At 39.6% G+C, this 15,002-nt stretch overlaps 1 protein-coding gene across 1 annotated transcript in view; it reads right to left on the reverse strand.

Moving 5' to 3' along the window:
• Positions 1-1,563: 1,563 nt before the first annotated feature.
• Positions 1,564-15,002, reverse strand: part of EXPH5 (exophilin 5) — a 35,323-nt gene continuing 21,884 nt past the window's right edge. Inside the window, exons 4-6 of the mRNA XM_059466047.1 lie at positions 10,489-10,537; positions 8,838-8,964; positions 1,564-7,240 (exon numbers count right to left, since the gene is read on the reverse strand). Of these exons, the coding sequence (XP_059322030.1) occupies positions 1,911-7,240; positions 8,838-8,964; positions 10,489-10,537 (5,506 nt within the window). The 3' untranslated portion in view covers positions 1,564-1,910. The remainder of the gene's footprint in view (positions 7,241-8,837; positions 8,965-10,488; positions 10,538-15,002) is intronic.

The following is a 15,002-nucleotide window of genomic DNA, read 5'->3' on the forward strand; positions in this document are numbered from 1 at the left end:
TACCATTTTTTACAAGACTGCAATTATACAGTAGTCATCTCCTTCCAGCATTGCCTATGTCAGTATATTCTTTTATCCTTGTGAAACAGGCATGTGGTAGAGATCAGTTCTGTCTATAAATATACAGTTTATGTTAGTCTTTCTATGTACAACAAAAGACAAATTACCCCAGCAAAAACTAATGATACTTATATATCAGTACAGATTTGAACTACAGACCCACTTCTTTAACGAAGCTTACAGTATGAAAAAATAAGGATACCTCTTACCTACTGTAATATTTTCATCTTTTAGTTTTTTGTGGAGTAGTCCGTGATACAAGCATTGCTTGTTTTGTGTAAAATGGATTATTCCAAAATACCGATATACTGTCCTTCAATTTAGAAAAATATAATTATGTCCTACAGAAATTTTATTGGATTAAAAAGCATATAAAAATATGGACCATCATTTCAGACCATATATGAAATTAGAAATAAAGTAGAAGAAAATGTCTAATTATTTTAAAATATATCTTTTGGCTCAGTGAGCCACTTCTGATTTTTCATAAAAAGAGAACAAGGCTTAGTTAGAAATTTTATGGCCAGGGCCAAGTTTTGGCTACTGAGTAATAATATTACATTATTGTTGTGAGGAAGGGCCAATGGAATATGTTTACACCCATTCAGTTAAGAGGATAAAGAGACTGTGGTCACAGCAGGAAGAGTTGAAAAATACCAAAAGGGGACAGTAATTTGACAAAGGGCAAAGAGCCCTTTCTTACTGGTTTTATTTACTTTGCCTGTAAAAAGCCACCAGTCAGTACGGTGCAGTGGTGCCCCAGCCAAGTGCCCTCTCAGGCTGCCCCAGGTGCTGCTGCTCTGGAGGAGCCCAGGGGCTGCAGGTGCCTCACCCTGAGACCTGCCAAGCAGAGCCAGCTACAGAACTCTAGGACCCCACAAACTGTTTTGGTTATTTTCTCTCTACCAGGACAACTAAAGATTGAACCTATGAGGTTAATACAGGAAACCAACAAGCTAAAACTTTTTATATTTTGAATTGTTAAAAGTGTATGTATTTTAATCCAAATTAACCTGTTTCTAAGACCAGAAATCTGGCCAGTCATGTCAACTGTAACCAAAGCAGTGCTGGTTATAAATCTTCCATGTCTGGAAAGCAGATTTCCATGCTCAGCTTTCTTTCTTTTGGCCAGTTTCTCAGGGCTGTGCCCTGTGTTGAGCTTTTTCTCCTACACTAGAAGTACCTCTGCAACTCACATTGCTCACTGCTCTTGCAATGCTGGAAAGTCCTGGTGTGGAATCTGCTTTAACAGCACAGCAGAAAAAATGCCACCAGGGACAGTGTTGCTATGCTTCCCAGGAATGCAGAAAAAGAACATTCATGCAGAATGCGCTGTAAAGATTTAAGAGGTTTCATTTTGTGAGGATATTTGTTCAGTGGGAAGGATTAGCATTGTCATGCTTGATAATGAGGAAGATCAGAGAAACGACAAATTATCAGCAAAATAACTGCTTGGGTTTCTATTAAGTTCTGTAAGAAAAAGCAGCTCAAGCTAGAATTTATCCATTCCAGCACTGTGTAGCTGGCAGGAACCTAAGTACTGCTTGCTGACTCAGAGGAAAGCCATCCCTGGACTTACACTGCCCAAAGCTCCACAGCTGTTTACCTTCTATTATTTGGGGAAGGGATTTTTTAACATTGTTTTTTCCCTGCTGAGAGAAACACGAAAGGTGAAGCCACGCATTTAATACAAAAGTCAAATGCTCAGCTAATATACCATACTAACTCCCTTGAAACTAAGGAAGCTGTACCACTTTATAGCAGCACAAGAATGGGCTCAGCATATTTGACATGTTTTTGCCAGCCCAGAAACTACCACACTATTGTGCCCTTTTAGTACCACAGTCCCTTCATAGCTCTGATTCTTTATCTATCTCATCTAAGTAATATTCATCATCAGTGGTGGTATCACTGTCTGAGTCCGAGTAAGCGGCTGGGTCTTCCCCGTAGGTATCAGTGAGCTCTCGGGGGGACGAGGCAGCTGATGACATTTTGCTCCCAGCAGAACTCGAGCTCAGAAGCTCAGCCCTGCTTATAGAAGAGCTCTCTGTATCTCTGAAAGCACCAGGGTTATTCAGAAGACATGGTCTCCATAATCGCCCTTCTGTGAGTGACCTCTTGATATTTTCCAGGAAAGCCAGTTGTTGCTCTTTGCCAAATATACCAAATTCCACAGATGGATACATTAAATTTCTGGTGCTGTTACATTTCTCATCATCTGATGCCCAGTTTTCATTCTCATCACAAGACAACAGCTCTGAGTAAGATTTAAATCTCTTGCCATGTATGCCATCTTTGGGTAGAATATTGCTTCCTGAGGCAGAGATCTCAAGGGAATCTCGAGCACAAATGCCCTCGGAGAGGTGACGCTCTCGCTGACTTTTTGCACGGCTCTTGCACAACTGATAGCTATTGAGGTTAGCGTTTTCTAAGCCAGCAGGCTGAGAGGTATTTTGATGCTGACCAAGCACTGTCTGGGAAGTCAGGTTTTGCTCTGGACATGTGTTTGCCTGCAAGCAGCTATTTACATAGGTGTTGGAGTTTTTGTCAGTTAATAGTGGCAAGGGAGGAGCAGAGGTATGACTGCTAGCTCCTCCTTTCTCTTCATCCAGTGGGTATGACGTAGTAGCACTGGGGGAGATGGGTTGGCTTTTGCTTTCTAACCTGAGATCAAGCACTTGGGAATTCTCATTTCTTGTGCTTACCGATTTATCTGGAAATAGGGTTGTGAGTCTTGGCCTATTTTCCACTTTCACTGCAGTTTTTTGAGGACTGATGGCTTCCTTCTGGGTATATGGACTTGTAAAAGGCCTCCTTTTGCTGTTAGCAAGCAAAGAGGGATCATTCTGATTTTCAGTCTTCTTATTATCAGCTGTTCTTGGTCTTGGAGTATTCTTGTCAGAGTTCAGACTGTGATTCTGATTTTCATTGTCCAACTCCAGGAATGGCTGGTGGGAATCCATTGAAATCAATGAGTCAAGGGACATGTTGACCTCTAAAGAAGTAGCACTTCCATCATTCTGTGAAAAAATGTTACTTATGTGTGGTTTGGGGGGTAGATTTTTACTTGAAAATTTACGACTTGTTTTGTAAACAGCTGCCAATTTATTTTTAATTGAAGGTCTGTTTTTCCTTTTCTCTATATCTTTGACTTTGTCTCTTGTGCAGTCAGAGACTTTGTCTCTTGTGCAGTCAGAGAGAAGCTTGTTCTCCTCTTCTGCACTCTGTGTTATGTTCTGATTTTGTGTAACCCTGGGGACTTTATCTTTAATGTTCAGGTTGCCCTCAATATGCCTCTCTGATTCCTGAAAACCACTGTAAACTTTACCCATATGAGAACTCTGTGAGTTTTGCTCTTTTTTAATTTTTGAATTCTTTACTTCATCTGTGCTAGCCACTTTGTCTAGCTGAAGAAATGGATCAGCATTGGAAGCTGTGCTTACCTCAGATGCTTTGCTTGGAGACTCTGGAAGCACTTTGCTGCAAAAGTTTGAACCGCTCTCTTTTTTTCTTGAACTGTCAGCCCTTAATTGCAGTCCACTAAATTTATTATTACACAGAGGGGTGGTTTGGTGTAGGACATCTACTCTCTGTTTAACTTGGGCACTATCCCTGTACATACCTTCCACAGGAGTAAGTGGCACATCAGCATGCTCTGTGCTACCACTCCTTCCAAGGGAACTCTTCTCTTTGGAGCAGATGAATAAACTGTTCAGATTTTTCTTGTTCACTTTTGGGGGCTGAGAGCAAGTTTCAGAGCTTCCCTTCTGTACAATATTTTTATTTGTCGAATTAGAATATAAAGGCTTCTCTAAATGTCTGGCTGGCTTGGGAGGGGTTGATAAAGTGGACATTAGTGGTGTGGCTCTTTGTAAAATTTCCTTCTTTTCTTTTACATGTATTTCTGCCTTTTGGCTGCTTGAAGCATCAGAAATGGCCCTACCTGACTTAGTCACTATCGCAGTGGATTGTGGGCCACCAAAAGAAATTTCTTTTGTCACCACATGAGAAAGTACATTTTCTGCTAATGGTAGACATGCTGAATTATCTTTCCTGTTAGGTACCACACTCACTGACTTCTCAGAGCTAGGGGATAAATGAGAATTCTCTTCTTCACTATCAACAGCAGTTCTTAAATTCTGAGGTGTGACCAGAACTGAAGATACTTGGTCAGAATAATATGAAGACACCTCTTTTTCTGAAGTAGTAGGGAAAAAAACATTTGCTAAACTCACATGACCTTCATTTTTCTTGTTTTGTATTCTTGGTGACTGAGCAGTCTCTTTGGGACAAGGTAAATCTGCATCCTCTGAATTATCTCTAAAGAGGCTACAAAATGTTTTTGAATGCCTCCGTGGTAGTGTGTAATAAATTGAAACTAGTTCATGATACTTGACATGATCTTCATCAACACAAACTGTAAATGTGCTTGTGGTTTTATATTTCTGCAAAAAATTTCCCCCTTCCTTATAATCTGAAAACACAGAGGATTCTCTTCTACTTAGATGTTTACATCTGTCTGTCAGATCAACTGATGTACTACTACTGACTGAATCATTACTATTTTTGCCTAAAGGACTGTGGTAATCTTTTTTAGTTGTGGCAGCATTTAATGATGCTGATGTTAGAAAGGAACATTTTGGATCTAAACAAGACACATCCCTTTGATTAGAATAACAGGTGTCAGCTCTATGCAGAGTTTCAGACCTTAAACAATCATATGCTCTGCTTTCTCTAGGTAAAGAGATAGGTGTCTCTGACATAATACTACCAGCAATGCTGGCTGATTTTCTAGGTAAAGTGTAATAAATAACAAGGGGGTCAGAAGATTTGGAGCTGTTTCTGCCAGGAGAGCCAGTAATGCTACAGCTACTGCTATGTCTTGGCGAGCTGTCTTGCTTGTGAAATCTTCTAATACAAGGTGAAGTACTCCTCATTTTTTCAGTTCCTTTTTCAAGGCAAAAATAACTTAAACTATTTTGAGAGGTATTGGGCTCTCCATCAAAGCCACGCATATAAATATTTCCAGAATTTCCATTTCGTGGGGAACTAGTAGTGAATTGTCCATTATAGTCCTTAGTAACTAAAGTGCTTGCATTTTGCAGTGTTTTCTGTGAAATCTCTTTGCTAACACTTGTCCTACTCACTTCAGCTGTTGTCCCCCCTTCTGCTTGAGATTCAGTAACAGTGCTATTTACCGAAGAGCTAGATAGTGTTCCTAAGCATTTAGCATTGTCTTTATGAGAAAGTGCTTGGGGAGAATTTTGTGAGAAACTAGATGAGAGCTCAGGAGGACAGGACAACATGCCTTGACAGTTTGCTAATTTTTCAGTGGATAGAGCAGCAGTAACATTCAGTAATGAGGAGTGCCTCTTTGGAGTAGCTTTGTTAAGGGCTTCTGCACTCCAACTGTCCTGTTTGCTGCTCTCTCTTTGAGCTGCATAATGCAGATTATGTTCCCATTCTTTCTGACGTGGAAGAAAAGGTTCCTTCCTGCTCCCATCACCTGGCAAAATACAGGGAGGCTGACTGAACGCACTATTGGGTGGACAATCATTTTCCTTCATTTCTATACTTCTTTTATCACCATTTGATGTATAATTTTTTGCAGGATCTCCTCTGGCAGTGGCTTGGGCTTGTCTCTTTGATGTCATTGTGCTATAGAGAGATACATCTCTTTGCCACATGGCAGAAGCTGGGCTGTTAGGGGAAAAACTCCGTGCGTTGATGTAGCTTGTATCTGCTTGTTGAGGAACTGACGGTAACAGCGTGTCTTCATCTGCCTGTTTCACACCTTCAGCCTTTTCCAGGTGTGTAAAGTCTGCCTTTGTACTCCTTTGGGTAACAACAACTGAATTCCTGTTCAGTCTTGTAGGTTCTGGTTGGTTCTTTGAATTGGGAAAGCCTGACTCATCAGTTCTGATACCAGATGAAGAAACAGAAGATGTACAACTTAGCCAAGGCTGACAGCCCTCAGTGAGTTCTGAAAAATTTCTGTTTGCACTTCTTGTCATCCTTTTGATACTTGTATTTTCTGGAGAGTACATGTGAAAATCATTCTGCAGGCGCTGTGAACCAAACTTGGCATTCTTTGCATGTGCCCACTGCTGGTCATTTAAATTAGCCATAAATGCTTCAAAGCTGGTGTCAGGGGAAATAAACACCTCATCACTGTAACACTGAGGAATATCAGTCCAAGAAGGATAGCTGTCTTTTCTTCCATAAGAATTTTTTTGGTTTGCATACAGCTTCCCATGAGAAGAGGTGTCTCTATAGAAGGATCTAGAGAGATTATTTTCTGATTTGTATACAGGATAGTTTTCCCAGTTATCAAAGGGCAATGGAGAAGTAGCTTTGTCAGGGCAACTAACTCTGCTAAAGCAATTGCTGCTTGAAATAGATCTTCTGTAGTGCTGTTTTGAGTGGTAACTTGGGTATTTCTTAGTTTCTTGTAAAGAGCTGGGATATCTACCATGGTCTGTAGCATGAAATTCCATCAGTGATTGAGTTCTAAACATTGTTTCTGGAGCTTGTTCTGAAGAGTCTGGTGTGTTGTTCCATACAATGGAAGACAGAGGAATTCTCTTTGGGTTCTGTCGACCAAACCTTGGTACAAAACCATTCTTGCTCTCCCTTGCCAATGGATGCTGCAGACTAGATGCTGAGAGCTGATCAGAAGATACTGATGATGGACACCTTCGAAGGGAACACACAGAGTAACTCCTGCCAGCTGCATCCCTGTTCATACAAGCCTTGTGCCTAAATCCGCTGTTGTGCGTTACGGAGGGGGGATATAAGCTGCCCTCGGAAGACCGCCCGAAGGACACCGCGGACAGCCTCCTGCGCTGCAGACGGGGGTTCCCCTCCACTGCATCACCATAACTGCAATCCTCCTGAAAGGCTGCTTGGTGCCAGTTTATATATGCACTCTGTAACTTCCTTGGTCTGATGAAAATCTTGTGTTCATCTTTGGCCCGCAGCGTTCTCATTCCATCCGGGAAAAATGTGCTAGGCATGTCACTCCAGTCATTTCTCTGTTGCCCCCTGCCAACAGTCTGCCTCTTTGAAGTAGGGAATGCACTACTACTTTGGACATTGGATGCACTGCTTGTAGAAATGATCCTGTCCAAAGGGTCTTGGGCTTGTTCCTGGGCCAGCTGGTCATCCAGATCACTTAGAACTGCACAGGAAAAAAAAAAAAAAAGATACTTGGTTTTGTTTTCTTTAATAATCTTCTGACTGCTTATGTTAAAAAGTTTCATGTACTACATTATTAATCAGAACTGGCTTTAAAAGGAGTCATCTTCTCAGCATTCAAAACCCTTCCCAAACCGCAAATTCTTCTTCCCTAGGACTTTTCAGCAGTCACCCATTATGACTAGAAGAAAAAAAATGTTCTCCTCCATGACTGCTCTTTATGTAAATGTTAGTCTTAAATGCTATTTAAAGGAAGAACAAAACAATTTGAAGTCTGAGTTTTCACTCACTGTATTGTGTGTGTGTGTGTGTGTGTGTGTGTGTGTGTGTGTGTGTGTGTGTAAACTTTCCAAATACAGTCTGTAAGCAAAAAAATCCTTGAAAAGAATTCACTAGGCACACACAGACCTTTCTGTTCACAAAGCACAATTATGACATAACTATAAGAGAACAGAATCCTGCAAACCATCAAACAAGCATATTCAGCAGTCTGGCATGTCCACTGTTTATTCCATTCATTAAATAAGTTCTCTTCTGAATTGTATGAGCACTGAAAATGGCATTTTCTGCATAAGAAAGGGTAATTAAATAGTTAGGAAGCTGTGATTCAATCTAGCAACAAATATGTATTTATATAAACATATATAGGCAAACTCATGAAATGGAATTAAACACTATGTAGCTCAATTAACCAAGATATTCAGTCAGAAGACTGATAGCAATATATTGAAACTATTTTTATTGTCAAAAGCATTTTTCCTTTGCTAATTGTATTCTGCTATTTCCAAAATATTACACATAACATACAATGGATATGATTGTTTTGTTACAGAAGTTCCTAATCCACTTAAATACATAAGACTGAGTGATCAGTCACTACAGAACTGTGTTAACACTACAAAAGCATTAAGAAAGCATTGATAAATATGTATAGTTGGTATAAAATGTGATCCAAAGGTACTAAAATTCTCCATTTTTCAAAAGTTTCTCTTCAGCACACAAAATAAAAGACTTCTGAGAAATCCAGCTTAGAACGAGAAACAAGATGAGTTGTTTCTGAGTCTTCCATTGGGAGGACATGAGCCAAGCTGAAAAAGAACCTGCAACTCTTGACTGGGGGTATAAAAAGGCTTCCACAAAACTAACTGAATGTCATAATGCCTCTTGATTCTGTGGTTTCTGGCTTTACAGTTTATAAAACCAGGCCAAATGATTCATCATGATCCAAATTATTCATGCAGGAAACGGACAGAATTCTCACATAACCATATGTCTTCATCTAAAGGGTGCAGTGTGGGCTCCAGGCAGAAGCAGCAGAGAACTGTGCACAGTTACATGGGATTCTTCTGAACTGCATCAGTATGAGAGGAAATGCACTCTAAGAGTGATTGATCACTGACATCTCCTGAAATCAGTGTTGGAGTAGACATTCTGCTATCAGACAAAGACAACACAAAGTAGCCACTCTGCTAGAAATGAGCCATTTTTTTACAGCTGTGCTTTTGCAGAAAATTCTCCCAAACCATAGTAACTTCTAGTAACAACACCATCAAACAATACCAAAATAAGGACACACTTACCACTGAAAATCTCCTTCTCTAGCTGTTCATTCCATTCCAGTGTACTTTTCTCCACTGTTTCATTTTGGTTTGTATCAAAAGATTGACCACTTGTTTCAGTTGACATTGGGGAATTACACATTTCAGCCTGTTAAAAATTGTAAAGTAACCTGGTTTCAGTTCTACATGTAGGTTCAAATCACATTTCACATATCACATCACAACCCGTGTCACAAATTCCAGAGGTGAGCAAGCTCTGTCAGTCCATTAAATAATGTATTATTAAAATACACAACTGAGGGTTGTAAAATTGCATGCAGTTTATAGAGGTCTATACATATAATAAGGAGAATTACTCATCTTGTCCTCATCCTGTATGTTTTGGATAAGGGCATAGTTTACTTAATTTATCCTAATGCATCCTTATTGCATTGTATCTCTCAATTTAGTTTTCCACAATCATCTCTTCCTTGACCAGTGTATTTTAAAATTCACCCACTGACCTCCCAACAGAGATTTAATAATTTAACACTACAGTCCATTTTCTTATAGAAAGACAGCACTTAGTGATAAAAGTGGGGAAAATGTCATCCTATTCTCCATCTGTTTTTTGATTACATGTTAAACTGAGAGGTTCTATCCCACCCATATTTCACTAAGCTCACAGTTTCAGATGGTGGAAGTGCAGACAATTGTTTAACTGCTGAATAATTTTAGCTGAAACTCTTCCTTCTTTTTTCAAAAAAAACCCCACCCTACTACTTTTTGTTTGCCATATTTATACTATTTTACTCATCTAGCTATAATATAGCTTTATATAATATGTTTCTATAACAGACAAGATTCCCTGATAAGATCTTTGCTCAGTCATATATTAATATAGATTATCTCTTTGTTTTTGAAATATGAGAGAAGGGAGGTGGCCAGTTTACATCCTCTGTGCCTTTGATTATACACTGTATACCTTCTTAGTCCCCTCTGTGGTTATGCCACCCAATTGAAGATGAGGAAAAACATGTTAGTAATACAGGGTCGTGAAATAATTAAGATAGAAAATATAATCCTTGGAAGCAAATCTGATATTTCAACAGCATGCACTTAAATTACATCAGAAATATATCTGTTTTATCCTTAAAATGAGCTTGTGCTTATAAAATGGAACATCCATCCATTAAAAAAAAAAAGTTCCTACTTCAAAATTTACATTTACATGGTAACTCTGTGCATGGAAATGTTGCACAAAAGGTTCTAGATTACTGCCTGTCAAAGGCCAGCTACTCTTTTTCATCCTTGTACAAATGAAATGAAACAAAGTAAATATACTAGATTATGATTTAGTGTGAGTTTTGATCTATTTACAGGTTGGTTACAGTTGCCAAGATATGTGAAGGTCCTGACCTAGGAAAATATCCATGCAATTATTCTGTCATTATGAGAGAACTGAAATCCTGCAGAGCTAGATGTAGGGCCTAGCTAGGAAAGCTTTGGATTTTAACAGAAAAGCTCAGTCTACTACAACAAGTTCACAACAAAGACATTTTAGTCATCATTTAAAACAAGAACTGCAAGAATACTATTTAAACACGTTAAAGCAACAGCCTAGAGCAAGGGGACTAGTTTTTGAAAACTCTGTATTGAAACATTGCAGACAAGAAATTGATAAGCTACTTACCGTTGCCATTTCTTCCACTTTTGAGGGTGGGCTAGCAGAATTGTCATATCTGTAGGCAGAGGGATTTAAATGTTGGTTTTGAAAAGGAACTTGCTGTAATTTCATCAAGTAGGAAATATCCAGCAGCTTCTCATTTTAACAACTATTGAGAAGCATCTGAAAAAAAACTTGCTCTATGAAGAATTCATCCTTACCTCCCCCCTGCCAATATCCTGCAAAAATAAAGTTCTTGGAAAATGTACCATTCAGTTTGGCCTTGTCAGCTTGCAAACTTCATAACTGCACAGCTAAAAATGAACTCAACCTACTGACATCTCAGTGTCTGCAACAGAATTGTTTTAATCCAGCATTATGGTAAGATGGTATTTGTTCTTTTTCCAAACAACTATAATTTAGTAGGTACTAGTCATACTTAAGTTATATACTTGTTAAGTTCTGACTGGTTTGCATCTGCAATTCCATTCTTTTTCTCTTCTGTTTCACCCTACTCAGATGCAGAGCTGTGCTCTGTCCCTGCAACGGAGGAGAGACAGAAAGCAGATTGGTTTTGGAGTGAACTTTGGAACTTGCTGCTATTCACCCAAAACAGCCTTTATTTACCAATTTTTAAGACGTGGCAGAAGGCTCATCTGCTTTCCTAAGCTATTTAAGGCTGCAAGGGCTTGGCAGAGAACTGGCTCCAGGGTCCGTGAGTAATGCAGTGGTTGGAACAAGCCGAGAAGCCCCGAACATAAAAAGTACTCTGTCTGATGGGGTGACTTGCAGACAAATACAAAATAAATGAAAGAAAAAAGAACAGGACTAGACGTCACTGAGTCTATTCAGGTCTGCAGATCCTTGTTTTACAACTAAGCAAACCCAGTCCCTTCAAATGCCCCGAAGGAAATGTTGTTCAGCCTGTGCTGATTGCCAATTCTTCCTCGTCTCAGAAACTGTTTTTTTCCCAGGAAGTTAATTCTTGGGAGAAAATGAAGTAGGGAAAGATGGTTCTGCTCAGTCCTGTTTGTCTCAAAGTCTTTTTGAATGACCTTGTTCTTAGGCTCTTAAAGCCTCCTTGTGCTCAGGTAGACTACTTTATTGTGCTTCAACAGCAAGTATAAACCGGCTTGTTGGCAAGTTCTTTGTGGCCCAGCCTTTCCTCCTGAAGTGCTTTGTCATTTGTTTGCAATGTGCTTGCAGGCAGGGAAGAACAGTTGAAAGGTGCAATTTGTTTTTGCTTCTGTAATTGTGAACTGTAAAACCAGGATTCCTCTCTGACATGGGGTCCAACTGAAACCAAACAAGCCTGTTGACTTCAGCGGGCTTAGGATTTGGCCAGACAGTCTGAATCTAAAATTCCTTATTTTTCTTTGTAGCTCTGAATAAAAATAGCCATTAAAACGGCGGTTACCTCCCTCTTTGAATGAAGTTTACAGAACCAGAACCCAGAACTGTATGTATCTTTTCCTTTAAACTTAAATAAAGTTGTGTTTTAATGCTTCTAAAACAAATTAAGAACAAAACTTAGGTTTCAGAGCTTTTACAATGATTTCCTGTAAATTAAATTCAGTAAAATCCTGTGGTTTAGCAAGTTACCTTAGTTATACTTATATGCATAACAAAAATGCAAAAGCTTTGTTAGAAGCTTTCTTCTTCAGCTTTACTGTGCAAAGCCACTCTTTGGCAAAGCCCAAGAGCACAAAGCTCTCCCCACCTGATGTTGTATTAATTGCTCCTTGCCATGAACCTACGTGAAGTAGACATGTTAGTTAGAAATGTCAGTTAGAAATGTCTTCTGATAGTCTAGGCAAAATTTAAATTTTCATTTGCACCTGTGGCACTATTCTAAATTCATCTGTGTCTTTATTGTCACTGTTCTCTCAGAAATAACTGGTCATTGCATCCTGCGTTATTTTTCTCCCTGCTAACTTACACTGACGAGGTTTTTTTAATATTTTCCCTATGCCAATCTCTCAATTTTCCAAACTGCCTTATTAGTTTCTATGAACTGTTTTAAATTTTCCAGCATTTAAAAATTAAAATTTTTCTTACTTTCAGAGAAATATTGCCTAATTTTAGGAAACAGTAATTCAGTTTCTTTTTGGTTAATGACATGGAGCAATGTTTACATTATTTTGCACACAATGCATATGTACATATACTTTTAAATATTGTCTGTTATTCATAAACAGGAAAGAAGCTAAATTGATGTTGAAGTTCAGAAATATTTGCCATGTGGAAAATTATCCTCAATATGGAAAATGAAAAATTATATGTTCTACTTTTCCACTTCCATATATATGTATCTTTTTAATGACAATCAAATGTAAGATGAAAAGTAAAAGATGACTATCACAACTGGTAACAATAATAAAAATCCATGAATTAAAATCTGCTGTGAATTAGTATTTCCACAGAGGCAGGGCACCTGTCTTCCCCAGGCTACCACCAAGCTGTCCAATGTCAGTATAATCCATTTTCTTCAAGACTATTCTTATCAGTACTAAGTAAGAAGCCAACTAAAACCCAAACACATAAATCATATATGCTGAAAACACAATTAAACAGCATTTTTATCCAGGATGAATCACACTTACACATATAGAAGAGAGTAAGAATGAATTCAAGAACTGACACCTTTGAACCGAAAGGGATCAAACTGCCTTCAGACTACAGTTACAAACCTTTTATTAGCATCTTCTGTATGTCCATGTGAGCGCACTCCTTCCTGCAGCATCCATAGTTTACTCTCAGAGCAGAACACCACGACAGCTGCCGAAACTCCCTCTCCAGAACTGAAAGGACCCTCTAACCAGCCATTAATGTTCAGCCATTGAAAAGCTTCCGCCAGTTAGGCTTACTTACAGGATTTACGGTGCTGCCTCCTACAGTGTTTCACTAGCTCTCCAAAATAACTCTACCTGGTGAGAGGCAGATTATTTCAGTGCTTTGCCTATGCATAAAACAAACCACATGCCACGGCAACACCTAGAAGAGGGTGGGGGAAGTTTTCAACAGAGAGGCGTGACTAGAAAATGTAGCAATCAGCTCAGTTACACGTCAGGATTGACTTGTTTATTTTTCAAGTTATGCACGGTCAGAAATCAAAGGCATCTGAGCCTGAGATACGATAGATTTTCCATGGAAAAAACAGATAAACACACACAAGAAAAGCTGATCTTATGAGTAGGCACAGTTTGGTTTTATTGCCTTCTTCAATTAAGAAATCATTTCAGTGCTTAGATTCTACAGCAAAGCCTCGACCTTTGTGTGTGCATTGGCTACCTCACTGTGCACCAGGATAAAGCACCCTTGAAATCTGATTCTCAGTTACACAAGTGTCCCTTTATTCTTCGGGGAAGACTGTGGCCCAGTATTTCTGTGTTCCAGAATAAGGGGCATTATCAGGTCACAAGAAAGAGGAAGGAGAAACTGACAGGTATGGAGCAGTGTTAACACTGCATATTCTTTTTTCATGTTGTGTTGTTATGTAAGAGAATTGTTACCAGTGAAAATCCACAAGGCTAACCTCAAAGCCTCTACTTAAACCTCTCCTTAAATCTCCTGCTTTCATACAAACACTCCACAATAGCAAGCTGCTATGTTACAAAACCTACGTATCAGACTAATCATAATTTCTTTAGAGGCTTGCATTCCCTGTCATTGTTTATTACAGCTGTTTTATTACATCATGCCAGCAGGGAGCCCCAGGCACAGACCAGAATACCAATCTGAGACGCACCGAGCAAAATCAGCTTTTTGTACAAAGATCTTGCATCTTTGTACTTGGATTTCACAGCACTGCACAATGCTCTACCTGTGATTGCCAGTCCCAAGCATTACCCTATGATGCACACAAGAATAGCAAGATTTCATGCACGTGCTGCTGACGTACAGCCACACAGGACAAAAGTTAAGAGAGATCAGGCAGCCTAACCAGCCTGACTGTAGCTTCCCCCACCCCTTTTCCTCTGAACAGCAGCTTCAACCCTGGCAATGGCAAAGGAGAAGGATGCTCTTCAAACAGTAGCTCCTGAGCTGCGTATGAGACCAACTTTGGTTCAGATTCAAAAACCAAAGTAAACCAAAGCAAACCCAAGTACTGAACCCAAAGCACTGACAAAGCACAGAAGGCAAAAGGGCCAAGAGCTGTCCGGTTTGCCTGGCTGGAGCTAAAGCTGCAGGGCTGCCTCTAAGCTGCCTCTGGGCTAGAAATGGTGGGAACTGATGCAGCAGAGCTGCCTGGGGCCGGCACTCTCTGCCATGACTTGGGAAAGCTGTGCTTTCCTATTGTATCACAGCCACAGGGCACCTGATCCCCATGCACCTTACGCTGTGTCCTCTTGAGAGGGAATGAAACAGGATGCAGCTGCTCCAAAGTCTACAGCCTTTCATTTACTTCAAATCTTTATGCAAAACCTGAGCAAAATAGGTTTGGCCAAGAGACTCTACCTACTACTTGTGACTTAGTCCCTTTCTTCTGACACAATACAGATAATCTTTCATTACAGGACCAAATAAATCACAATCTTCTC

Source organism: Ammospiza nelsoni, chromosome 2, assembly GCF_027579445.1.
Source record: "Ammospiza nelsoni isolate bAmmNel1 chromosome 2, bAmmNel1.pri, whole genome shotgun sequence".
Taxonomy (NCBI): domain Eukaryota; kingdom Metazoa; phylum Chordata; class Aves; order Passeriformes; family Passerellidae; genus Ammospiza; species Ammospiza nelsoni.